The following is a 27,843-nucleotide window of genomic DNA, read 5'->3' as shown; positions in this document are numbered from 1 at the left end:
TAATACTAAAACAATTCTTAAAACAATACACAAATTAATAATATAATAAAAATGGTTATATTAAAATTTTAAATAATTAAAAATAAAATAAAAATATATATTAATATATAATTGGTAGGGCGGGTTCAGACCAAAAACCCTTACAGAGGCCCGCCCGTTTTCTAAACAGCCTCGTTTTTTGCCCAAGCCCATTTTTCCGGCCTATATTTTTACCCAAACCCTCCCATTTTTAGGGCGGGCCTTCGGGCCGGGCCGGGCCGCCCAGCCCATGATCAACTCTACTCCATTTAGAGGTAGTCTAATAACGGCTTATATTATATGTCATTATCACCTCCTACCAAGTTGTTAATAAATCATTCCTTTTCTTTGACCAAATCTAGGAAAAAGAACACATGAAACTCATTAACTAAAATGAATACATAAAAGAAAACTCTACAAATGCAGTGAAACTAGAACTACTTAAAAAGGATTCAGAAAAGTTTTAACACATGAAGACATACCTTATCAGCAGTGTTCTCGTATCTCTCCCACAGTGAACTCAAAACTGCCTCATCGTCTACTTCGCTGGAAGAAAAATGCCAACATGAATGAAGAACTAAATGAACTGTAATGGAACTTCAGGAACAAGAAATTAAGGTAAATCAAGTGCATGCAGCATCACCAACAGATAAATCACACCTCTAAGTATAGCTAGACCCTCACCAAATAAGGAACTAATTGTTGAGAGTGCATTTGTCAGTCAAACCTACAATATAAGACAAAAATCTACCAAGGGCATAATGGCAACAAGAATAAGTGATTAACCAAGCTCAACTTACACAAATCTGAATTATTTTGCTAGTAATTTATCTCTTATAATTCTGTAATTTATTAATGTTTTCCTTTTTTAATAATATAATGCCTACTATATGGAGGTCATCGAGAAGGAAAAATGGAACAAGCATAAAAGTTTATTTCTATTATTCTTTTGAGGTCTGAAGGTTCTTGTTGAGCATTGGCCTGCAATGCAACATATGGCCAGCAAGTTAGTAAGCAGACCAGCAGTGGTGCAGAACCGAATACAGCAACCAACTTAGGACCATTTTGTTCTTTTTGTTCCAATGTAACCAGCTTTAGTTTGTTTGTAATTTGTAATCTAAGTTAGTAAGATTTTTGATGTAATGGATGTAATGGCTAATATATCAGCTTGCTTTAGTTTGAAATTTAACTTGTATTAGTTGATTATTAGTGGGAGCAGTTACATTGTTAGGTAACTGTCTATTTTTGTAACCTTCACATATATTTGATTTTTTAATGAAATGAACTATCTGTTACAACTTTGTTCAAACTCTTTTCTCTCATTTTTCATTTTTCTGATCTTTGTTTTGATTCTTGGCAAAGTTGCTACCATTGTTCCAACAAATGGTAATCAGAGCTTAAGTCTTTGAGGGCCTCTGTTTTGTTGGTTGATTTGTTGTGAGAATACAAGTTTGAGAACAAGAGATCAAAGCTGTTGAGTTTATTTCAGCAAGATGAGTATCACATCTCCTCCACCTCTAGTGTTCGTTGGTGAAAACTACCACATTTGGGTAGTCAAGATGAAGACTTATCTTCAAGCTCAAGACTTATGGAGTGTAGTTGAGAATGACATCGAACCACCTCCATTGAAGGCCAATCCCACGATTGCTCAAATGAGGCAGCATGCTGAGGAGAGCACTAAGAAGCACAAAGCTTTGGCCTACTTGCAAAATGGAGTGACAGATGTAATCTTCACTCGAATCATGGCCTGCAGCACACCTAAGGAAGCATGGGAAAGGTTAAAGGAGGAGTTCATGGGGTCAGATAAAACTAGGCAGCAACAAGTGATTAACTTAAGGAGAGACTTTGAAAACTTGAAGATGAAGGAGTCTGAGAGTATTAAACAATACTCAGACAGGATTATGGCCACTGTCAACAGCAAAAGGCTGCTTGGTGAGGACTTTAGTGATCGCAGGGTGGTTGAAAAGGTTATTACCACACTCCTTGAGAGATTTGAGTCTAAAATCTCTTCAATTGAGGACTCAAGGGACTTGACAACCATCTCCTTGTCTGAGTTGGTGAACTCTCTTTATGCTTTGGAGCAGAAAAGGGCCAACAGGCAAGAAGACCATCTTGAAGGAGCCTTCCAAGCAAAGGCCAAAGAAAATTCAAGCACAAGTCAGAAAGGTAAGAAGCCTTGGCTTGACAAGAGGGATAAACCAAGGAAAGATTCAGGCAAGAAAAAGTTTCCACCATATGTCTATTGTAAGAAGACCACTCACTCTGAAAAGTTTTGCTGGTTTAGGCCAGACATCCAATGCAAGAGCTGCAAACAGTTTGGCCATGTTGAGAAAGTTTGTAAAAATAAACCAAAGGTACCAGCACAGCAGCAGATTCAAGCTCAAGCTACTGAAGACCTTCAAGCTCAGAAGGAGCATGTGTTTACAGCTTCCGACTTTGCATCTTCAAGCAGAGTCAAAAGCAATTGGTTGGTGGATAGTGGCTGCTCACACCACGTGGCAGGTGATGAGAGTTTGTTCAAGGATCTAGACAGAAGCTATGTCTCAAAAATCAGAATTGGCAATGGTGAGCTGATTGAAGCCAAAGGCAGAGGCAGTGTTTTAGTCAGCACTTGTTCAGGTAACAAAATAATTTCAGATGTGCTCTTTGTGCCTAATATTGATCAGAATCTGCTGAGTGTTGGTCAGTTGGTTGAAAAAGGGTATTCCCTAGTTTTCAAAAATGATTCATGTGTTATAAAGGACTCTCATGGTCAAGAATTGATTACAGTAGGCATGGTAGATAAATGTTTCATGCTTGATGTTAATAAGCTTGAAAACAAAGTTTATGTAAACTTGACTGATAATGCTGGCCTATGACATAGAAGATTAAGCCATGTTAATTTCAGATCACTTGACCTGTTACAAAAATAGAATTTGGTGGAGGATATGTCTAAAGTGGAAGCAAGTGACAGTGTTTGTGATGTTTGTCAGTTTGGTAAGCAAGCCAGATTGCCATTTCCAGTGAACCAAGTTTGAGAGCTCGAGAAATGCTTAAATTAGTGCACTCTGATATTTGTGGACCAATGAAGTCACCTTCTTTGAATGACAGCAAATATTTTGTGTTGTTCATTGATGACCTTACCAGACTTTGTTGGGTTTACTTCTTGAAACAAAAGTCTGAGGTATTTGAAGCATTTAGCAAGTTTAAAGCATTAGTGGAGAACCAAACAGGCTGTAAAATCAAGGCATTAAGAACTGACAATGGGGCTGAATACTTATCTGAAAGATTTCAAAAGCTTTGTGAGCATACAGGGATCCATCATTAGCTAACCACAGTCTATACTCCACAGCAAAATGGAGTTTGTGAAAGGAGAAACAGGACAGTAATGAATATGGCCAGATGTCTGCTGTTTCAAAGCAAACTTCCAAGCAGATTTTGGGCAGAAGCAGTCAACACCTCAGTTTACCTGTTGAATAAGCTTCCAACAAGAGTAGTAAAAGACAAAACACCCTTTGAGGCATGGTATGGGCTTAAACCATTAGTTTCCCATCTGAAGGTGTTTGGATGCATGTGCTATGCACTCATTCCAACTGAAAGAAGAACCAAACTAGAAAGAAGGTCTGCCCTTGGCTTATTTGTTGGCTATAGCAGTACCAAAAAAGGATATAGAGTGTTTGATCCATCAACAAAGAAGATTGTAGTGACCAGGGACATCAAATTTTATGAGGAAAAGTTTTGGAATTGGGAAGGTTCAGATGCAAGTCAGATTGATGAAGAATAACTTGACATCAATTTAGAGCTAGTTAAGAATGAACCAGAAAGTGCAAACATTGATGATCCTCCTGTGAGAGGAACCAGAACCATTACTGACATCTACCATAGGTGTAATGTAGCCATAGTTGAGCCTTCAAGCTATGAAGAAGCTGCAAGGGACAGAAACTGGAAGAAGGCAATTGAAGCTGAACTTGAGATGATCAGAAAGAATAAAACTTGGGACTTGGTTGAGAGGCCAGATCAGAAGAAATTCATAGGTGTCAAGTGGGTTTTTAGAGCCAAATTCAACTCTGATGGCTCTTTAAACAAATATAAAGTAAGATTGGTGGTAAAGGGCTATAGTCAAGAGTATGGCACTGACTTCATGGAGACATTTGCTCCAGTAGCTAAGCATAACACAATCAAGCTTCTTTTTGCCTTGGCTGCACAGAAACAGTGGAAGATTCACCAATTGGATGCCAAGTCAGCCTTTTTGAATGGTTTTCTGAAAGAGGAAATTTACATAGAGCAACCAGAAGGGTTTAAAGTTCCAGGAGAAGAGAACAAAGTCTATAGGCTGAAGAAAGCCTTGTATGGTCTAAAACAGGCACCTAGAGCCTGGTATGATCGAGTTGATGCTTACTTGTGCAGACTTGGGTTCGAGAAAAGTCTGAGTGAACCAACACTCTATGTAAAGAAGACTGAAGATGAAACTCTGTTGATTATTTCAGTTTATGTAGATGATCTGCTAGTGACTGGAAGCAGAACCAATCTGATCAATGACTTCAAGACTCAAATGAAGGAAATGTATGATATGACTGACTTGGGAGCCATGACATACTTCCTTGGCATGGAAGTAAACCAATCTGATCGAGGAATCTTCATTAGCCAGTATGTTTTTTCCCTGAAGATCTTAGACAAGTTCTGCATGTCCAATTGCAAATCAGTGAGCACACCAATGGCTCAAGGAGAGAAGCTGACCAGCCTTGGAAACCAAGTGAGAGTTGATGAGAAGGAGTACAGAAGCTTAGTTGGCTGTTTGCTCTATTTGACAGCAACTAGACCTGACCTTATGCATGTTGTTAGCTTGTTGTCTAGATTCATGCACTATTGTGACACATCTCATTTCAAAGCAGCAAAAAGGGTACTTAGATACATTAAGGGAACCTTGAGGCTTGGTGTCATGTTCAAGAAGGAAAATAAGCTTAGACTTGTGGGATATTCAGATAGTGACTGGGCAGGTTCTGCAGATGACATGAGAAGCACCTCGGGTTACTTCTTCACACTTGGCTCAGTATTTAACTGGAGTTCAAAGAAGCAACAAACAGTTGCTCAATCTACAGCTGAAGCTGAGTACATTGCAGCAGCAGCAGCAGCAGTAAATCAAGACATTTGGCTTAGGAAGTTGCTATATGATCTCAATGAAGAGCAACTTGAGCCTACTAAAATTAAGGTTGACAATCAATCAGCAGTGGCTATTGCTAAAAATCCAGTTTTCCATGGGAAGACTAAGCATTTTAAAATCAAATTTCATTTTGTTAGAGAAGCAGAGCAAACAGGAAAAGTTAGCCTTGTTCATTGCAGCTCACAAGACCAATTGGCTGATATTTTGACTAAGCCACTTAGTACAGCAAGGTTTGAGAATTTAAGAAACAAGATTGGTATGTGTTGCATACAGTCCAAGGAGGAGTGTTGAGCATTGGCCTGCAATGCAACATATGGCCAACAAGTTAGCAAGCGCACCAAAGAAGGAGCGAACCGAATCTGACAACCAACTTAGGACCATTTTGTTCTTTTTGTTCCAATGTAACCAGCTTTAGTTTGTTTGTAATTTGTAATCTAAGTTAGTAAAATTTTTGATGTAATGGATGTAATAGCTGATATATCAACTTGCTTTAGTTTGAAATTTAACTTGTATTAGTTGATTATTAGTGGAAGCAGTTACATTGTTAGGTAACTGTCTATTTTTGTAACCTTCACATATATTTGATTTTTTAATGAAATGAACTATCTGTTATAGCTTTGTTCAAACTCTTTTCTCTCATTTTTCATTTTTCTGATCTTTGTTTTAATTCTTGGCAAAGTTGCTGCCATTGTTCCAACAGTTCTCTCTAAAGATCCTTTATTATCCTTTCCACCATAGGTTTGTCCAAGAAGGAACATAGCACCAACTAGGGAAAATCCATCATCATCTTTAGGTTCATCACCCTGTAACTTGGGCTTATTCTCATGCACACAATAATTTGGTATCAAAGCAGCTGATAGTCCTAGGAAATTTATAATATGAGGAAATGGAGGACACAAATATACAAAAGAGAAGGTCGTCTAGAAGAGTTGTCCAATCAAATCCTATGTTTATTCAACCAGCAACAACCCGGGATGTGGCAGTAAGCTCTAGATGCCAAGGACACCATCTTGACCAAGATGATAGACCCATTAGGATTCAGATAACAAACTTCATTCCCAAGCACACCAAACTTGATTTTCCCATCTGTAACGGTACTAATGATCTTTGGGCTTGTTAAATATGTCAGTAGCTTTCTAATAACCAGTGCGCTAATGATATTCATAAGTTTCCATTAGCATCATTCCACGTGATAGGAGAGGCCCAACCTTACCTTAGGTGTTGTTCAAAGAATACTAACGATTTAAGGCTTGGTCCACTATTAAGGAGCAAATGATTAGGAGAACTCATCAACCTTTTCCAAATCAGACATTGTTGATGATTAGTTGAGGAAATTTTCGTGGCATTATTAGCTCAAGCCATTTCAATCCAACTAGATCAGTAAGTTGACAATTTTACCAGAAGCCTGTCAAAGTAATTATAAGAGTAGAAGTCAAACTTCAGTGTCCCCAAAATCTAGTTACAATAATGAGTTTGGCTTGTGCCTTCAAAAGAAAACAAAATTTGGCTCAGCCTAAGAAGAAACCATAACTAACCAAGAGTTAGACATAATCAAGGGCCTTCTCACACCATCTATTCCTGCAATGTGGACTACAAATTTAGCCCAAGCAAAATTAGCCTCAATCTCGAGCATAGGTAGCACCAAGGAACCTATCTTTAATTGTTTGACACGAGTTGAAATGGAAAAATGCAAGTCTAAGGGTGGTGCTTCAATTGCAACGAACCTTACACTTTTAAGCATCAGTGCAAAAAACCTTTTTTGCCTAGAAGTAGAAGATTAACCTAGATGAAATAATCCATTCATGCAATCATAGGAGTTCAACATTCAAAAACCATGCAATTCTTAGCACAAGTTTAGAACTACCCTCTCACAAATTCTGGTTTATTTAGGCAACATATATAATTTTTTAAGTGAAAATGTGGCCAAGAAATTGGAACTTCTAATCAACAAAGCAACTTGTATGAAGGTGAAAGTGGCAAATGGTGCAAAAATACCTAGCTTCAAGTTTGTAAGTCCATAAACTTCAGTCTCCCAACACTCTTTTGTTACCATTTTTTTGTCATTCCACTATATTGGTTTGATGTTGTTTTAGCATAAAATGGTTGGATTTAGGACTAATATTGTAACACCTTCTACCCGTATCCGTTCTTTAATAGGTGCGAGGCATTACCGAGTTCTTGAGCATTTTCGAGATAATTACGAATAATTTATTATTCATATTCGAAAATAATCATAATGTCCCTCTATTGGGCCCTTAAAGCCCAAAACATGCATTTAAACATTTAATTCACATTCATGTCACATAAATGTATAATTTAAACATTCAATAACTCAATTCAAGTTGCACGAACTTACTTCATTGCTTATTCGTATTTATAGTTTTACTAATCTGAAAACTTTTTCTTTTTCACGTTCAAGTCTCATATTTGAGCCACCCGAATCTTTATAAATAAATTTGATCATCATTTTTATTTATTTCATATTCTAATACATTCAGTTAATCTCTAGGCAAAATTACCATTTTACCCCTAAACTTTTGATTAATGACGATTTCATCCTTAGGCAAAGAAAAATAAAGTTCTTATAATTAAATCCTTGTTTTGAACCTAATTATTCTTATATATATTGATAAAAACCCATAAATTCTATAAAATAACAAAATTTTCCACAATTTCAACACTTTTTAATTTAATCCCTAAAACATGTTTTCACCCGATCTTGATCTAAATTAATAGTTTCATTCAATTTTATAATTTAAATAATAAAACAATTCATTTCCTTCATTTTGGTCATTTTTGACATTTTTGCAAAATTGCCCCTACAGTTTTTATTTTATTCAATTTAGTCCCTGAGTCTAAAATATACAAATTATCCATTTTAAATGTAAACCTATTAAAGGTGGCAACAAACAACAGTATGTATGTTACCCGGATGAAATATGAAATACTTCTCTAAATTTTTCATCCCATTTGCTTTTGTTCTTTTGGTTACAACTCCTAAGTTTTTGAATCTCAAACTTACTTCATACTTCATTCGGAATTATTACCTTGTTGCTCTAACTTCAACAAGAGCTTCATATTTCATCCGGAATAATTACTTTGTTGCTCTAGCTTTAACAAGAGCTTCATATTTTATCCAGATAACTTAGTTATGTTTTTCTTCCTGTGTGAAAAACCCAACAAAACCCTTACAGCTGAAAATTCATATGTTTATTTTCCTCCTCCTCCTCTCCATTCCACATCCTAAATGTATATAGTATTCTTATAAGTAACATTATCTATGATCTCACTATTTACTTATAAATTTATTTAAAGCTGTCCATTCGTGTCATAGTCACTAAATTATTTTTAATTTGAGCTACAGAGATCCAAATTAAGATCCGTAAATTTTCCTTGAAACTTGACTCACATATCTTTCAACCATAAAATTTTCAGAATTTTTGGTTTAGCCAATTAATACAGTTTATTCATTAAAGTTTCCCTTGTTTCACTATCCGATAGTTCTGACCTCTCTTCACTTAAAATTAATTATCTCATAGTACAGAACTCGGATAATGTTCTTGTTGGTTTATTTTAAAAATAGACTCATTATGGATTCTAAAAATTTGAGCCTCTAATTAGTTTTCTCCAAATTTTTGTGATTTTCCAAAGTTAGAACAGGGGAACCTGAATTCATTCTGACCTTGTCTCACAAAATTTATTATATCTCATAACTTACAATTCAATTGCTTACACCGTTTCTTCTATAAGAAACTAGACTCAATAATCTCTAATTCAATATTTTTTTCATCCTCTGATTCAATTTCTACAATTTATGGTGATTTTTCAAAGTTAACCTACTGCTGCTGTCCAAAACTGTTTTAGTTCAAGATGTTTATTACCATTTTTCCTTTAAATTTCACTGGTCATACAATTCAGTCCTTGCTCAATTAGCCCATCACTTAAGCTAATTTTTCTCAATTAACATTTTATTCCATCATTCTAAACTATTACACAACCTTTAAAAATCAGAATTTCAACACTAAACCTTAATTCACAACTTTTTCACAATTAGGTTCTAAAATCAATTTCTATTGAAATTACTTCATAAAATCATCAAACAACAAAGTAAAAGCTTCAAATCTATTTTAGTTCATCATAAACAGCCAACACTTATCAATGGTAGCTTTCAATTTTGTCCATAAAATCAAAAACTAATGAATTAAACACTTCGACCTAATTGTAAAAGTCACAAAAACATAAAAATCTCAAAGAAAAGGGCAAGAATTGAACTCACATATGTCAAACTATAAAAAACAGCAACTTTCAGACCTCCCATGGCGTTTTTGCTTAATAAGAATGATGATATCTCTAGATTTTTCAATTTTGTCTTGTTTTATATGCTTAATTTGCAAAATTTCCAATTTTGCCCCTTGTTCACACTTGATTTTTATTTTTCCTGCACACACATGCCGTCCAACCCAATAATGGGTGTTTAATTGCCTATTTAGTCGTCCTTTAATTATTACTAGAGCTATTTAATCACATTTCATAATTTTGCACTTAATTCAATTTAGTCCTTTTTACCCAATTGACTACCAAAACCTTAAAATTTCTTGACGAAACTTTAATACTGACTTACTAACACTCCATAAATATTGCTAAAAATATTTATAGCTCGGTTTATGAATTTAAGGTCTCGATACCTTGTTTTCAACCCAATTTACCTGATTAATTCTTTTAAAATCGCAAAATTTACTAATTCAAAAATTCTTTTAAATTCGCGCTTGGCCTATAATTATTATTTATTAAAATTTCTAAACTTACTCATTGGATTTTGTAATCTCGAATCACTGTTTTTCGTTACCACTGAAAAATTTGGTTGTTACAAATATCATGTGATTTTTCTTTTCTAACCATGGGTTTTGAGTTAAATGAAGAACATGTGAGTTTGCATTGGTAGTCAACAAATAGCTAGCCTAGAATTTGCACAATAAGAGCCACAAATAAAACCCATGAATTAGAAGACTTGCTGCCAGAACTTCCAAATTATTCCAAGAGCTCACTAGGCTTTGTCCAACTTGGCCATGTAACCACAAGATAGGTATGCTTCTAGATCAGGGATTGTGGTGGCTTACCCTTATTAGAATTATCTATAGAAAGATGAATTTGAAAGACAGTGTACCGAAATGTTGAGCCAAGGAATTATCCAACTCAATACATCTCCCTTCTCTTCACTAACCCTATTCGTTAAAAAGCAAGATGGCATATGGACATTTTGCATAGACCACAAAGAATTGAATGCTTGAACTATGAAGGACAAATTTCTAATTATAGTGGTAGAACTACTAGATGAATTACATGGAGCTTTACTTTGCACTAAATTGAACCTCAAATCAAGTTAGCATCAAACTAGAATGAACTGACAAACATTGAAAAGACTATCTTTCACATCAACCATGGTCACTTTGAATTCTTAATCATATAATTTGGATTGATAAATGCCCCCCCAACCTTTCATGCATTGATGAATGAGATATTTCAACCCTATCTAAGAGAACTTATTCTCATTTTCTTTGATGATATTTTAATATACAAGTCTAGAGAGAAACATCTTCAACGCATCAAGAAAGTCTTGGAACACTTAGGTGCTCATCACTTATTCTTGAAAAAGACTAAATGCACATTTGGAGCTAAACATGTGACATACTTGGGGCACATTATTCAGCTAGTCAATGATGTTGAAAATAAACGGGACCGGACGGTTTAACAGATTCAACTAGGAATCGACAGGTTCAGCAATTAATTAGATATATTCAAACTAACATAGGAAACCAATTTAAAAAAGGGAAATTATTTGGTACCCTGCCAGTGGAGTTTTTAGACTCTAGAAGCAGGGTCAAAAGGTTGACAAGTGTCCTATAGGAGTATGATAAAATATTAAAGATAAATAAATATTGTAAAAAAAGAGACACATGTCAAGTTTTCAAGGCTGCTTATGGAATAAAAAAAGTAATTGCCCGTGTACCAAATACTAAACCTTTAAAAAAATGCTTTTGAATTTTTTTTATTACTTTTGGGCTTTTTAACTTTTAACTAATAAGCTCTAAACCCGTTAAGTATATCTCGAGCCCACTAACCATGGATAATGTTATCATTAACCTCTAATTTGAGTCTCCACCTTAAAATTTAGGCATTTAACTCATCTCTATCCCCTACCCAAAATATTAGGGTTTAAAATATCTCCCAAGTCAACTAATCTTTCTAGCTATTGTCAAACCTATTAGTTCTTCCTTATCAAAAACCCTATTGTCAATCATTTTTGTGTAAATTGGATGAAAATTGAATTGAAAAAAGAGAAAAGGAATAAGGAAAGAAGATTGGAGATAGAGGTTCCTCACAAGAATAAGGATTAAACCTAGGAAATTGATAGAAGCTGGGCACTAGAGAAATAAGGGAATAAAAAACCAAGAAAAAAGTAGAAGAATTGAGGTAGGGAGATCAAAAAGATATTGATGAATTTATCTTTATTAGTTTCTTCATGCTTTAAACATGGTTAAGTGGAAAATTTAGCAACAAGTGTATCTCACAATTCCCATAATTTGTTGATATTGTTGCCATTTTGATAAATAATTTGCAATAAAACCTAATTCCCATTATTTTGATAGTTTCCATTCTCACAAAGTCCGAGCAAAGTAAAAAGGCAGTATAGCTCAATCCACTAAAATTTTCCAATTGAACCGAAAACCAACAATTCCACTGTTTCAACTATCAACTCAGTTTTTAAATCTTTGCAGCCAGTGGAGTTTCAACATATCCTGGAAAAATCAAGATAGTAAGAGATTGGCCCAAACCACATTCCACCAAAGCTCTTAAAGGATTCCTTATATTTGCTGGATATTATAGAAATTCATTCAAGATTATAGACAATTAGTAGCACCCTAAACCAATTTACCAAAGAAGAATTCTTTCCATTTGAGTACCGAAGCTATAGAATCATTCCCTCAACTCAAGGCTACCTTTTCTGTTGCCCTGTCCTTAAGCTGCCAAATTTCACAAACACCCTTTTGGTAGAGTGTGACACTTCAGGAAAAGGAATTGAAGCTGTCCTACAGCAACAAAGACACAATATAACTGCTTCAAGTTACCTACTTATGAGAGAGAAATTAATAGGACTTAGCCAAGGCAGTCCAAAACTAAAGACCTTAATTGTGGTGTCTTGCCTTTCTCATACAAACATATCACTACAGCCTCAAATAGTTGTTAGAGCGATGGTTAACTACTTTCCCACAACATTGGTTCAATTCCCAAAGTTGAGTACAAGGCAGTAAAACTCAACAAGGTAACCAATGCCTTATCTCACTGAGATGAAGAAAAGTCATACTTGATGCAGTATCGGTCCTTCAATTTGAGAAGAGATAAATGCCTTCGACACTCTCAAAGAGATGCGTACCGAAATTGAGCAAGAAGCTCTTAATACTTGTTAGACCATTAGAGAGGGGCTAATGATGTAAAAAATGAACGTATGTCTCTTACTCACTTTCCTTCTTGTTACTATTACAATATTAGTTGGCAGCATAGAGGAAGGAGTGCAAAAAACTCTCTAACAAATTCGTGGAGACCTTTATTGGAAAGGCATGAAGATGGATATTCAAGCTTTTGTGGCATCTGGCCCCACCTACCAAATGACCAAAGTAAAACAATTACATCCCAATGCACTTCATTGATGGCTTGCCAAAACCAGAGGGAAGTCATTACTATTTGTTAGGGTTGATAAATTTTCCAAACATACACATTTCATATTTACGACCTATACATACATTGTCGTTACTATTGCTCACCTTTTCTTTTTGCAGATTTTTCATTTACGCAATTTACCTTAATCAATTGTTTGTGATAAAGATGTTTTCACCAGCACTTTTCGGAAGAAAGTTTTCAATTATGCAATGCTCAACTTTATTTCTCTTCTGCTTATCATCCATAAATATATGCTCAGATGAAAGTTTCCAACCACATAGTCGAAATGTATCTTCTTTGTTTCGTAAGAGATAATCCACGAAGTGGGATCAACTAATTTCTTAGTTGAATATTGCTATAGCACGTCTTTTCACACAACCCTCAAAACTTCACCTTTTCAAGTAGTCTATGGTCGCAACCCTCCTCGCTTACTTCCTTACAATCATAGGCTTTCGCAAGTAGATGTAGTGGACCAAACATTAATAAAAAAAAGATGAAATGTTGACTATAATTTGATATTACTTATTGCAAGCACTGAATCACATGAAGACCACTTATGACTAAGGCCACCGTGATCTTGAATTTCTCCTAAAGAATAGATTTGGTTCTGCCTACAACCTAACAGTAAACTTCATTGAAAGGTCAGGTACACTCCAAATTCTCACCTAATATTTATAGACCTTTCCAAATCATACAATGAGTCGGCCCTGTGGCCCATCAATTGGAACCTTCGCCTACCAGCAAGCTCCATAATGTGTTTCATGTATTTCTCCTCAAAGTTTTTAAAGAAGACCCCCCCAACTTCCATTCCTAGTTTGACCCCACTACTGGATGGAAAAATAATTCCCTAACCTTAGTATGCTTTGTGATCATACCTCAGTCGTGGAACATGGGAAACTCTGATGCAATGGCAAGCCATGATCACAGTTGATGCTACATGGAAACTATTCCGGAATTCCAAAATGCTTACCCTCAATTCAAGCTTGATGACAATCTCTTTCTCTAGGGAGAGAGCTTAGGATACATTTGTTGGTCAAGTCTATAATAGAAGACAAACAACAAAGAATCTGAAAGGCCTAATAGAAACAAGAATAAAGGGATTAAGAAGATAAAATTTGACCAAGTCCAATCAATGCAAATATGAAATTATTTTGCTGGCAATTTTTCTCCTAAAGAGCCTTCATTATCCTTTCTACCTAGGTTCATCCAAGAAAGGACACGATCCAACAAGGGTAAATCCATGCTCTTAGGAGAATTTTTTGGTTCACCGCCCTTGTGACTTGTTCTTATTCTCTTGCACACAACACTAATCAACTTTTTCAACAATAAGTTTATACAAAAGTGCTCAAACATTTTTCAAATTTTACTCACTCAGAAACTCCATTATAGTACACATTACTGAATCATGTGTGATAATAAAAATCAGCTAGCATCATATACCTGAAGCGAATCCTTGGAGTAAGAGGAGACAGCATCTCCCCTTGTGACCCTGGCGATTCTCCAGTGTGACCACTAGATGACCGACGAATAAGGTCAGCAACACCTTTCACAATGTTCATGCTTCCCGCCAATGCAACAATTGCAGCTTCATAATTCAACAATCAATAAACAAATGGCCATTCCAGACCATTACTTTCCGCCAATATCAACCCAACTGTTCAATTAAACCACATTCAAATGCTTCAATATAGTAAACTAGATAGTTTTAAATTCAATATATAAATAATTAGAAACATTTTTTTTCTTTTCTTTGTTCTTGTTTAAACAATTGTTATCATCAAGTTCCAATTTCTTCTTCTTTACATAAAATTTTATGCCAATATATATAAAAGATAAATTCATTTTAATCAACTAATATCAACCCCAGCTATTACATTTTTCACGAAGAAAATTAAATTACAGAGAATGATCAAGTGGAAGCCAATGCACATTCTTTAAAATGACGAACATTCAAAAAACACGCTATAAGAGATTAAGAATATTGACAGGAAAAAGAAATATTGAAGTGAATCTCATCAATATTTGCCAAAAATTCAATCAACTTAAATTAAATACGAAAAAATAAAGCAATTGTTAATTATGAAAAGATGGCTATACCAAACTGAATCAAACGGCTCGAGCCATGCCTTGAATTCTAGGGTTTATCATTCTCGATCTGAGTTTGTTTCGTTAGCTTTTTTACAATGTAGTGAGGAATAAAAAAAAATAATGAGTGAATAAAAGAAAATAGAGAGAAAAATTGGGGGGGGGATAGAAACAAAGGTGGAATAAGAATATCTTCAAGTTCGTTTAACGATATAGAAAATAAAATAAAATAAAACAAAATAGAACGTCTAACAGAACTTCATCTGGCCTTAGACGATGTCGTTTTAAAACACTTGAAATATACGGCGGCGTTGTCTTTAGTTAATTGGTCTCATCATCTTGATGGATGCATTAGAGATTCGGATTCTTTAGTTTACGACGAAATGTTGCTTTCTTCATGTTTGATGTAGGCTATCTTTATCATTTTAAAATAATAAATAAAGGATTAATTGCACCAGAAATCCTCAACTTATTGCAAATATTTTAAATTTCTTTTTGAAGTTTAAAATATTTTAATTGAATCCTCAATATATTAAATATCATATCAATCACGTCCTTCCACCGATCTAGCTCTTAGCTTAAATGCTAAATGATATCTCAAATATGGCATGGAGTATATTAAAAACTTGCAAATCAAATTGTAAATATATGTATACCTCTTACATACATAGTACAAAGGAAATAGCATTACAGGTTGGCTTTTTCTATGTTAGTTCTAAGTTGTTTATGCAATGGGTAAGGGCTAGTAGGAGCCCTAATCCTGTCTAAAACAAAAATTTATATACTTTAGGTTTCTCTAAAAGTTGCAATTGGATATATTAATACATCATAAAGTTACATTTTGATCTCCTAATATAATATAATTTTAATTTAATCCTTCTAAAAAGTAAAAATATAAACTAATATAATAGTAAGTTTTCATTTTGGCTCTCATAAACTTTTATAATTCAACTTCATTGCTCAAAAAAATTTCTATCTTTGCTCATTGTGATAGGCACATACAAGTTTACAATTTGATATATTTATTTTAAATATATTGTATATCATATTTGAATCGCATTTAATGGCTAAATTAACAATTAATCTAATAGAAAGGTTTGATTGTTACAATGCTGATAATCTAAAGATTCAATTAAATGTTAGGGATCAATATAGAATTTAAATAATTTAATGATATTTGCTTAAATTGACCCAAAAATGAATGTTACTTTATCCAAAAACAAATATCTTATCACATATATATGTAGTTTTTCAGGCAGTAATGTATTCTTAATCACAGAATAAGGAAACAATATCAATAGTGAAGCAATTTGTATTTTGTCGAGCTGTTGACTAAATCCCTAACAATTGAAGATATTGTCTTCATGTTGAGGTTTTGTCTCTAGGTTTCATGGAGAGTTGTATACGTTACGAAAGATGCCTTTAAGCCTTGGCAGTTCGAATCCCCCCACACACATTCTCCATAATTAATATTATGCAAAATACTAACAACTCCCCCGTGAGCTCTTGCAGGTCGCATCCTCTCCTCCCCCCGGGCGATTGAGCTGAACCATTCACGCTCTTCGCGGTGATTGAGGATACCTTTGATTGTTGGGGGTCTGGTTGGCTACCCAACAGACTATACTTCAAAGACTTCTTCCGAATGGAGCTAACTCACCCTCAACAATAAAAAGGCACATTTAGTTATCCATTTTGAATTTCGAGACTGCCCATCCTAAAAATGTCGTTTCCAAAATTTGAACTTGTGTTCTTCATTTGAAAGTGCAATTTATCGTACCATTGTAAGTATTAAATTTATTGACCCATACTTAATTCTATGAATAATAAATCACAAACAAAGAGTTTTTACTAAGATTGATCAACCAAAAATATGAAAAAAAGCGAATAATCTCTTGATCTAGTGACATGAGTATTATGTTGTAAACATGAGATCTTAGATTTGATCCAAAAAATTCTCATTCCCCGTCCCTAATTATAATTTTTTTTTTTGAAAATAATCAATTAAATTTACTTCCATTACTATATAAGTCTATTTGGTTTAGTTTTTATATTTTGTAATTGTTAGGATTTTGACCCGATTAAGCAGCGAACAAGTAAAATAGCGAAATAAATTGAGAAATTGAACATACAAATTTAATGTGGAAAAACCCCTCCAAAGAGGATAAAAAACTACGGGCAAAGATAATTTTACTATAATGGCAAAAGAACGAAGAGTACAAAAGATAGAGATAAAAACTAAACCCCGAAAACCCAAAAATAAAGAACACACAAAACGTAAACACAAAATTATCTAAATGTGTTATGAGTTCTAATCTCTAATGGGCGTTTTTTTCTAAGGTTGTAAAAGAGCCTATTTATAGGCTAAATTCATAGGTCAAATAATAATAAAATAATCTAAACTAATCAGTGTTTGATTGAAACAAGTAAACAAAGTTTAACTGAAAGATTATTTCTCAAATTTAACTGAAAATAGGAGTCATATTTAACAAATCTCCACATTGACTCATATTTTTACAACGCCATCTTTGCCAAAGCCCGCCACGAACCTATCTTAAACTATGCAGAGAATTAACTGAGTCGAATTTGTGCTTAGAAACTGGAAGACTTCTAGCCTTCGACTTGTACACTGCCAAATCAAAACTAACCCGGGTCTGATTTTCACGAACACAGTGCCCTAACTTTTCAAAACATGCATCTAAAAGAGAACCTCTCTTCAACGAAACAGTCATACATTTTTCCCTTCTATGACCAAGTTGCCTCCGCTCCAAACAAGTTGACTTCAACTCCGTAACAGACAAGGGACGTCCGATTTCACCGGTCACTATATAACCTTCCAGAATATAAATACTGCCAGTTCTTTTACCTTTTAACAAAACGAGAGCTCCACGAGATACTTTAATGCCGCTCGAGTCGATGTTGATTTGGCATCCTTTCAAGTCTAAAATATTTAAGGAGATGAGATTCTTTCGTAAATCAGGTACATACCTGACATCTGAGAGTGTCCTAATCGTCCCATCGTGCATATTAATTTTAACAGTACCAATACCAATTACCTTACTAGATGAATCGTTTCTCATACGCATAACTCCACCTTCAATCAAACTGTATGTGGAGAACCATTCTTTATTGGGACACATGTGGAAAGAACATCCTGAATCTAGGATCCACTAGGACGTGAGCTTGGTGTTATCGCTTGGTGACACTAACAAGAAATCATCACCATTTTCATCGGCCAAATTAGCACCAGCTACATCTTCCTCGTTACTCTCAGTAGCTTTTTTATTTCGCAATTTATAACAATCTGCTTTGACGTGACCTAACTTTTTACAATAGCGACACCTTTTATCTCGTTTCTTTGATGCTACCAAAACGGAAGGTTGCCTATCTATCTTGCTATCCAAATGAAGCTCATTGTCAAGTTTGTCTCTACTTAACAAATGACCCTTCACATCTTCGAACGAGAGTTTATCTCTGCCATAAATCAGGGTCTCCCTGAAATACTTGTATGAAGGGGGTAAAAAGCACAATAATAGCATAGCCTGATCTTCATCGTCAATATGAACCTCAACATTCTTTAAATCATTTAAAAGAGTAATAAATTGACTGATGTGATCTCTAAGAAGCTCACCTTCGTTCATGCGAAACGTAAATAGACGTTGTTTTAACACTAAACGATTAGCCAGAGACTTAGTCGTATAAAGAGCTTCTAACCTTTTCCACAAGGCGGATGAGGTTTTCTCCATCAATACCTACTGCAATACCGTATTCGCGAGACACAACTGGATTGCAGATAAAGCCTTTTCATCAAGCTCTTCCCATTCTGTTTTATTTAGATTCTCAGGCTTTTTCCCAATAACAACCTTTTTCAAGCCTGATTGAACTAGAATTGCCATCATCCGAACTTGCCACAGATTAACATTTGTCTCACCATCGAACTTCTCAATTTCAAACCTTGTTGTTGCCATCTCTGAACGGGCTGATCTATGAAAATTAAACTAGCTCTGATACCACTTGTTAAGATTTTGACCCGATTAAGCTGCGAACAAGTAAAATAGCGGAATAAATTGAGAAATTGAGCACACAAATTTAATGTAGAAAAACCCCTCCAAAGAGGATAAAAAATCACTGGCAAAGATAATTTTACTATAATGGCAAAAGAACGAAGAGTACAAAAGATGAAGATAAAAATTAAACCCCGAAAACCCGAAAATAAAGAACCTACAAAACGTAAACACAAAATTATCTAAATGTGTTATGAATTCTAATCTCTAATGGGTGTTTTTTTCTAAGGTTATAAAAGAGCCTATCTATAGGCTAAATTCATAGGTCAAATAATAATAAAATAATCTAAACTAATCAGTGTTTGATTGAAACAAGTAAACAGAGTTTAACTGAAAGATTATTTCTCAAATTTGACTGAAAATAGAGTCATATTTAACATAATATAAATATAAATATTATATATAAATCGGTGAAAATAACTTGAAAAATATATAAAAAAGATATTTTAATTTTTGAAAATGATGAACCAAACTAGATATATTATATTTTAAAAATAATAATACATGGTAACCTCGGTTTTTTTTAATTTATCCATTCCAAACCAATATCATCCTTAAATTTTATCACTAATGCCACGTTAGGTTACTAATGTAATAACATAAAGAAATTTTTTTATTTAATACATATATTCTAAAATAGTTAGATATAAAATAAAAATAATTAGTATAAGTTTAAATATGTAATTAAAATGAATAAAATTCTCATAAATAAATAAGACATTTTAAAAATAAGCGAAAAATTTTCTTTCTTTCTGTCATAAATAAGTTATGTGAGTGACTAAAATTACCAATTGTGATTGATTTATAGCTAACCAATTGTGATTGACTAAAATGACTAAAATATACAAAAAAAAAAATACTCCAACCAAAGTAGAAAATATATAATTAAGAAAAACATATTTTTTTTCTAATTAATGAGGGTGATGGGTTTTGGTTGAATGGTGACGAGGCTTGGCTGGACCTACACCAATCCTAAAACGTATTAGTAACCCAATAACAACGGGGCTTTCTTTTAAGGACGAACATCTAAATGAAATAAAAATATATTGGATAAATTATGTCTCAAGTCACTTAATTATCGTCCATATTTTTTAATCATCTAATTATTAAAAATTTAAATTGATCATCAAATTAATTGGAATTTTTTCACTTTCCGTTAATTGCTGCTAGATGTTTAATGACAGGGTGGCAATTCAAAATTTGGAATAATAATAAATATATCCTTATATTTTTATGTAGTGTATCATTTAATTATAAATTTTAAAATTTAACCCTCAATATTTACATATTACCTTAATTTGGTCATAATTCTAAAAAATCAAAGAAATATATAAAATACATAAATTTTTTGAAAAATATATAACTTTTATTGAATATCTAAAATTCTTAAAATGTATACAATTTTTTAGTCCCTTTATTTTTCTCTTCAATAAAAGGTTCAAGTGCTTATTGCTTTCATGGGCATCATGATTTACCTTTTTCCTGCCTGTTAATCCTGAATCAGTTGAAGCAGATAGAGAAGAAGAAGAAGAAGACTCCCTTAAGAAGAATGGCAAGGGAGTAACAGAGCCTCTATTAGGCTCAAATACTGAGATCAAGGAGGGTTAATATAAGCATGGAGAATCCCTAGGGTTCATAAAAACAAAAGGAGATAAATAAGATGAGACAAGAGGCTGCAAGGAAAAAGTAAAAACCAAGTTTTCTTTTCTTAGTTTATTTTATTTTTAGCTATGGGCCTAACCATAGCAGGACCTTAAAAACTAAAAGTTTGGTCCTAAGTTTTATTTTAAGTTTTTTTAATAATAATATTATTTTATATTATTAAATAGTAAACTGGTTGGATTGATAGTAAAATTGATTGGATTTGACCGGTTCGACTACCAATTCGATTTTAAAAACATTGATTATGATAACAGTCATAGATAGAACCAGTCCAATCTGTTCATTATGCATGCAAAATAAAACGTATATTGTTGTTTGAATTATATTGTTTTTTTTGAAATTATAAAATAAAAAATTATAAAAATATTCAAAATGAACTTGGATAAATGGTTGTCTAGTTTATTATGCAAGCAAAATAAAATATATCCAAATATACCCAAATAAAATAAAAATATATCCCATCACTTATTGACAAAATAAATACAGTGGCAAAATAATGAGATTTGTGGGAGTGAATGGACGAAGAGCCAAAGGTCCCCACAGATCTCCATTAAGCACAAAATTAGACTGGGGCCGCAAGTTGAATCCATATAGAACTATTCTTCTTTTATTTAATTTTGATTAGAACATGGTTTTTCAACTCTTAAATAGATGTAGTTGAAACTCCTATTGTATCCTTCGTTTTTCAACATTAGTGAATTTCTCCTACTTTGTCGTAGTTTTTCTTGAAAGGGTTTTCCACATTAAATTTATGTGTTCTTATTTTTCTTATCTTATTGCTTTGTGATCATTCTACCGCCATTATCGACATTTATTATCACAATATCCAAGCTAAGGATAATTTCTCTCTTAAAACTAGTTTATTGCACAATGTCCATACTTTCTTTTAATTGGGCTTGTTGTTTTGATCTAATGGTTTAAAAATGGTGTAAATTTAATAACTTTTACATTGGTAGGATCCACTAATATAGTGTAAAAACTAAAGTAGTTTTACATATTTCCGTAATTATTTATATGATTAATATTTTAATAATCTAATTGTTGAATTTACCAATATATTTCTAAATGTCATGCATGTAACTTTTCAAATCAATACAATATCTTTATCATATCAATCTAAAATTCTCTCTCTCTATATATATATATAACGATCGATTTTTTTACATAAAACAAATAGTTAAAAATTTTAAATTTATATCAAATTTAACATATATGAACTACCTAAATAGACTAAAAATATAATAATTAGATTATCAAAATATTAATAATATAAATAATTACAAAACTATATAAAACTATTTTAATTTTTACCCTCTATAAATAAATACACCACATATCTTATAAATTATTTCTCCATTATCGAAAGTATGCATTGCACATAGTCCATTTCAATGAAACTTTAAGATTTTATAATCAGGATACCAAAGCATAAATTAAAAATAAATATATATACTAAATCTTTAATTTGTTCTGTGAAATTAAAAAAAATTAGTCTCAATAATAAAAACAAACCCTTTCTTTTATAATATATTAGTCCTTCCCTCACATGTGTTGCACGTAGGATACACATTTATTAATTAAATAGAAGATAATAATATATAACATATTTAATGCAAATAATATTTTATGAAAATATTTATCCACGTATACTCAATTGATTTTTTTACTTTGCATAATGATAGTTAAATTACTCAGGAATTGTAAATTACCTAAACAATTATAATAAATATTTATAATTATAATTTATGAGGTAATTAAAATATCATAAAAAATAAATATTTATCGACAATTTCTTAGGTGCTACTCGATTGATTATGTCAAACTACCATATTTTATTTATAGAACTAAATTTAAATTTTAATTAATATTCTACTTTAATATTAATCAATATAATTTCAGATAATTTCATTTTAGGTTTTAATTATATATGCGTCTCTTCCTAATCCATAAATAGGAAGATAATCTACTTTAGCGCACTTAAGCCCATGTCCTCCTACATTGACAAAAATATTCATGTCAATCAAGCTATGACTTAATTGACTATACTATATTTAGTTTTAAATTGTAATTATTACGTATACTATAATTAATTTTAAATGTGAATTAATAATTTTAAATTAAATTATAATTACAGTCAATTTAATAATATGATAAAAATAAAAGAATATTTTCATCAATTTAAAATTTATATATTATAAATTATAGATAAATATACAATTAATCACTTAAAGGATGCCTTGAGATATTTTGTGGAGAATCAACTTTTTTTCAAGATACATTGTTAAATATGAATGCACCATTTATATATATATATATATATATATATATAAATTGATATAGTGGAATGTGGATTTTGCAGCCATAATGAATTATTTAAAATATTGTTATCAATTCTAGTTGCTTTGCATTTAGATGCTCTCTCCAATTATCATATCTCTTCGTCAGGATTTTACATTAATAAAACTCCTCCACTAATGCCTTTATATTGTTTTTTCCCCTTAGTGGGTGACTAGGCCCATAAGAGTATACACATCAATAACTTCTTTATTTTTTCTTTCATTATTCTTAACCCTTTAGATTCATTCATAAAAATCATGTGAGCTTGTGGAGATTTTTTTTCTTTTCTTTTTTGCTTTATATGATAGAGATAATTTTGTTTAAATTTTGAATTTTTTTCTATATTTTATTTTTGCTAAATGCTAAAATTGGATTAAACTCATTAAGACTGTTAAGCTTAAGAATTATTTTTTAAATAGTGATATAAAGATTTCACCTTAATAAAAAGTTCTGAAATTAATATCAAACTTTTCAAAATGGTTAAATAAGAGTCAAACCCATTCTTGATGTTTTTAGAGCCCTAAGCGAAATAATAAACTAGGCTCCTTTTTTAAAAAAAATTATAAAATGTAATATAATAAAAGTTAAAAATTTTGAAATCCTAGTAGATGAAGCATTTATGGTGAAAATTTAAAAGTTTTAGGCATTTAATTAATTTATTTTAGTCTAAATAAAAGCTGAAAAATATTTTTTTGAGCCATTTCCAACCCTGGGTCCTGGGTGGTTATACTCTCAAACAACCCCAAGGTCAGGCTTGATAAGAGCAAATATTTTTAAAGTGATTGAATAAAGGTTTCACAAATTATGTCTTGATTACTTTCTTTTCATTTCAAGCAATATTTGGTTAAGTTATTATATGTTTTATTTTAAACACATCAACATTCCCTTAATCTTTACTACAAAGTTGGTTAAATTGTGTAAAAAAACCTTTATTCAAATACTTTTATAAATGTTAGACCTTTATACAACCATTTTAAAAGGTTTCACACTTATGTAAACAATCTCTTTCCTAATTTAAGCATTTAACTTTTATTTTAAATTAAAAATTAAACATTATGTGTTTTTGTGATATAAGGAAAATAGAATAGGAGAGGTTCTGTTGTGAGGAGCTTAAAAAGCTTATTATAAGCTTTTAGCTATTGAATTTCAGGTTACAAGTTAATAATTGGTATAATTTATTTTTTGTATTTTCTCATTATAATTGGTATATGCTCACAATTTTTATATCCATTCAGATTTTTTTAATATTTTTCTATAATTGTTGGTATTATTTTTAAAAGAATATTTGATACGATATATAATTTAGGAGTAAATAAATAAATATTTTTAAATATTAAGAAATTTCAATGAGATTTTGTAACTAAAATTTTTAACTGTTAAATTGTAATTTTTAATGCTAAAATTGGTTAAAAATTTATATTTCATGATAATTTTAAAAATACGAAAAATTAAATAAATAAAAATTTAATGAGATGAACCAAAATTAGTACCCTCGTAATTTTTATATCCTCTCATAATTTTTAAACTTCCTCATATTTTTTATATTCCTCATAATTTTCCGTGCGTTCTCGTGTTTTTAGTATTCTATCATAAATTTTGATACTTCCTCAAGTTTTATAGTATTCTCTTGTAATTTTTTGTATTCACTCATAACTTTTGATACATCATCATTTTTTTTTACATCCTCATTTTTTTGGTATTTCCTCATAATTTTTCGTATTTCATCATATGTTTTGTGACACATCTTTAAAATTTTTGGTACATGGTCATTTTTTTTTTTGTATTCCTTCATATTTTTTAGTACTTCCTCGTATGTTTTGTGGTACATGTTTAAAATTTTTGGTACATCGTCATTTTTTAGACTTCCATAGGTATTATGGTATTCTCTCATAATTTTTAATATTTTTTCGTATTTTTTAGTATTCTCTCATATTTGTGGTATTCTCTCATAATTTTTTGTGCATCCTCATATTTTTTGGTAATTCTTTATAATTTTTTATATCCCCTCATGTTCACTCTATTCCAAATTAGTCTTATTTGAATTTTTTAATAATACAAGAACTATATTAATCTATTTAATAATAAAGAGATTAATTTAATCCAATTCTTATAATAAAGAAATCTCTCAAATACATTCACTAAACAAAAAAACATACATAAGCATACACAAATCCATTAATAAATTAGTTTTATATATGAATGGGATATAAAATTACTAAAATGGAAGGTTGAAGAGAAACCATTGGTGAGCTTTGTCCATTTACAATCCCTGGAAAGATCATTTTCATTTCCTTTTGGAGAAGTCATACATTTGACAATCACGAATTCATTGGTTTCACAAGTTCAGTTAATTTAGTCCATTTTCAATCATTTTTCACTTTTTTTTATTATTATCTCAAACTATTGGCTCTTTTATGTTAAAAAAACAAAAAGTGGATCAATTTCCCGTGCAATAATCGTCGTTAAATTTTATGAGATCGTGACTATACATTATAAATATAATATAATATAGTTGAGTTTTTTCCACTTCTTGCTTATCGTTTCATGGGAAGAGATTGGCCTATCCCCTGCAAGATTAATTGCCACCGGCAATAATTTCAATATAATATGGTTTAATGATTATTAAAAATAATATGACAAATTCAAAACTACTTATGAGTATAACATTTTAATAATTCATATAATAATTGTAAATTGAATTTTAGTTCGATTGGTATTAATATTATTGTTAGTGTAGGAGAACGTGAATTTGAGTGCGTTAAAACGCATTATCCTCTTATTTAAGGGTTGGAGAGAGGTTACGAGTAGTTTTAAGCATTATAATAAAAAGAATAGATATCATAAAATTTATAATGAGATCAATATTAAAAAATAATATAATAATTATATTGGTTGATACATTATATGGTTTATGGCAGTGAAGAAGTCTAAAGATTTTATTTTTGTGAAAAAATAAATTTTATTTTAGTATATGCTTTTTTCTTTTAGAATTTTAAAGGAATTGAATTGAATTTTTTTCATTTTTAGGTGATAAAGTATTATTTTACCATTAAATTAACTTATAATGATAAAAATATAATTCGCCATTTGAGGCCCTACCCCCTTGGCGTGGTCCCTGGCTTACGAGGATGGTGGTGAATCATACAAAGTGGCAAGAGTAGTCAGTGGTAGCTCTGATGTGTAAGGGGAGATTTGGCCTTCTCGAGTATTCATGGTACCTTTCTTCTTGAACTTCTAATGCTTAATGCCTTTAGGAAGTTGTATAGGCTCGCCTTTAGTAATACCGATTAGACTTTAAGATATGTTACTTTATGCCACAAGTGTGCATGCCTCCTCCCTTGGACTCAACTTGGCAAGTGTAGGTATACAGAGAAAAATTTGAGGGATAGGTTTACTTTTTCAAATATTGATTTTTAATACATTAATTATCGCTATTTAAATGTGTAAAATATATCTATTAATTATAAAAGTCATACTTATACATTATTAAAACTTATATATAAGCAAAAATAATGGAACCAAACCAATTAAATATACTATGCTCAAATAAATAAACAATATAAAATTTGAATCTAAGTGAGTTGTTTTCTTCCCACTTTTATCGTTTTGCTCTTTCACACCAACCAAGTTCTAACCATGTTAAGCAAAAAATATATATTTACATAAATTTATTTATTATTTTAATAATTCAATTATTGAGCTGATTGAATTTTAGTTCAGTCGGTACTGTTGTTATTGCAATAACGAAGAGATTTTATAATTTAAGGGTTTACTAAGGGTTATGGGTAGAAGTAGACTATAAAAAATAATTTAATCGTTGAATTTATTAATATAATTATATTCGCCTTAAACATAAAGTTTTAAATCGATCTAATATTTGTATCATATTGGCAAAAGCAAATCCCAAAAGTTAATTGTTAATTTTTGGAAAGGTTATAGTGCAATTTTATCATTATATTAAATTGTAATTTCATAAAATTTGAAGGACTAAATGGTAGGTTTGCCATTTGAGGGAAGGAAAAATGAATTATAAATTTTGGGAGAGGCCAAAGTACCATCATATTTTAAAGTGACTAAATGGTGGTTTACCATAGGGGGAGACCATTGCCTAGCCCCAGGGGTGAAGGCAACAATTCATTATTGGGGACCAAAATAAAAATTTAAAAGTCTGGGGTAAACGATAAAAGTTTTAAGAATACTTAAATTGTCATTTCATTTCATTTCATTTCATAAGAATACTTAAATTGAATACCTCATAATTAAAATGGACTAAAATTGATATTATACTTTTTGGCAAAAGCGTGCTCAAAGGCACTGCTTACACACCTCAACTATCTACGCCTCCACATTTCAATCGAGGATATCATTTTCATCAATAGATATTAAACGTTTTTTTAACATAAAATAAATAATTAAAAATTTTACTATATTCAAAGTTGAACATTGTTGAGCATCGACTTATATAAACAACAAAATAAAAAAGATAAAAAAGATTAAACACAAATTTTACGTGAAAAATTTCTTTAAATATGATAAAAATCACGGGCAAATTAAGTTTCTTTAATCGACAAACCAACAAAGATAGAAAAAAAAAAACCTTAAAAGAACAAACCCTCCCCCAAAAAAAGTCGAATACAAAGCTTTCTCAAAAACTCTTCATCAAATCTCACATAAGATATATTCTATCAACTCTCCAAAACAGGGTTACAAAGTCCCTTTAAATAGGCTAATATCCAAGTCTTTATATGACTAAAATATTCCTAGACTAACAGTAAAATTCCCACACTCCTTGTCGTGATGTTGGGCCTATTTTAGGCCTTCTTT

The 27,843-nt window shown here is 31.7% G+C and overlaps 1 protein-coding gene across 1 annotated transcript in view; it reads right to left on the bottom strand.

Annotated features, from left to right (window-relative positions):
* Nucleotides 1-14,489, bottom strand: part of LOC108486614 (BEACH domain-containing protein B-like) — a 47,561-nt gene extending 33,072 nt beyond the window's left edge. The window contains exons 1-2 of the mRNA XM_017790753.2: nt 14,315-14,489; nt 501-564 (exon numbers count right to left, since the gene is read on the bottom strand). Coding sequence (XP_017646242.1) covers nt 501-564; nt 14,315-14,433 — 183 coding nt within the window. The 5' untranslated portion in view covers nt 14,434-14,489. The remainder of the gene's footprint in view (nt 1-500; nt 565-14,314) is intronic.
* Nucleotides 14,490-27,843: the final 13,354 nt, after the last annotated feature.

The sequence above is a fragment of the Gossypium arboreum genome, chromosome 6, assembly GCF_025698485.1.
Source record: "Gossypium arboreum isolate Shixiya-1 chromosome 6, ASM2569848v2, whole genome shotgun sequence".
NCBI classification, from domain to species: Eukaryota; Viridiplantae; Streptophyta; class Magnoliopsida; order Malvales; family Malvaceae; genus Gossypium; species Gossypium arboreum.
Note: the sequence above shows the minus strand (reverse complement) of the source record. Positions and strands in the feature narration are given on the sequence as shown.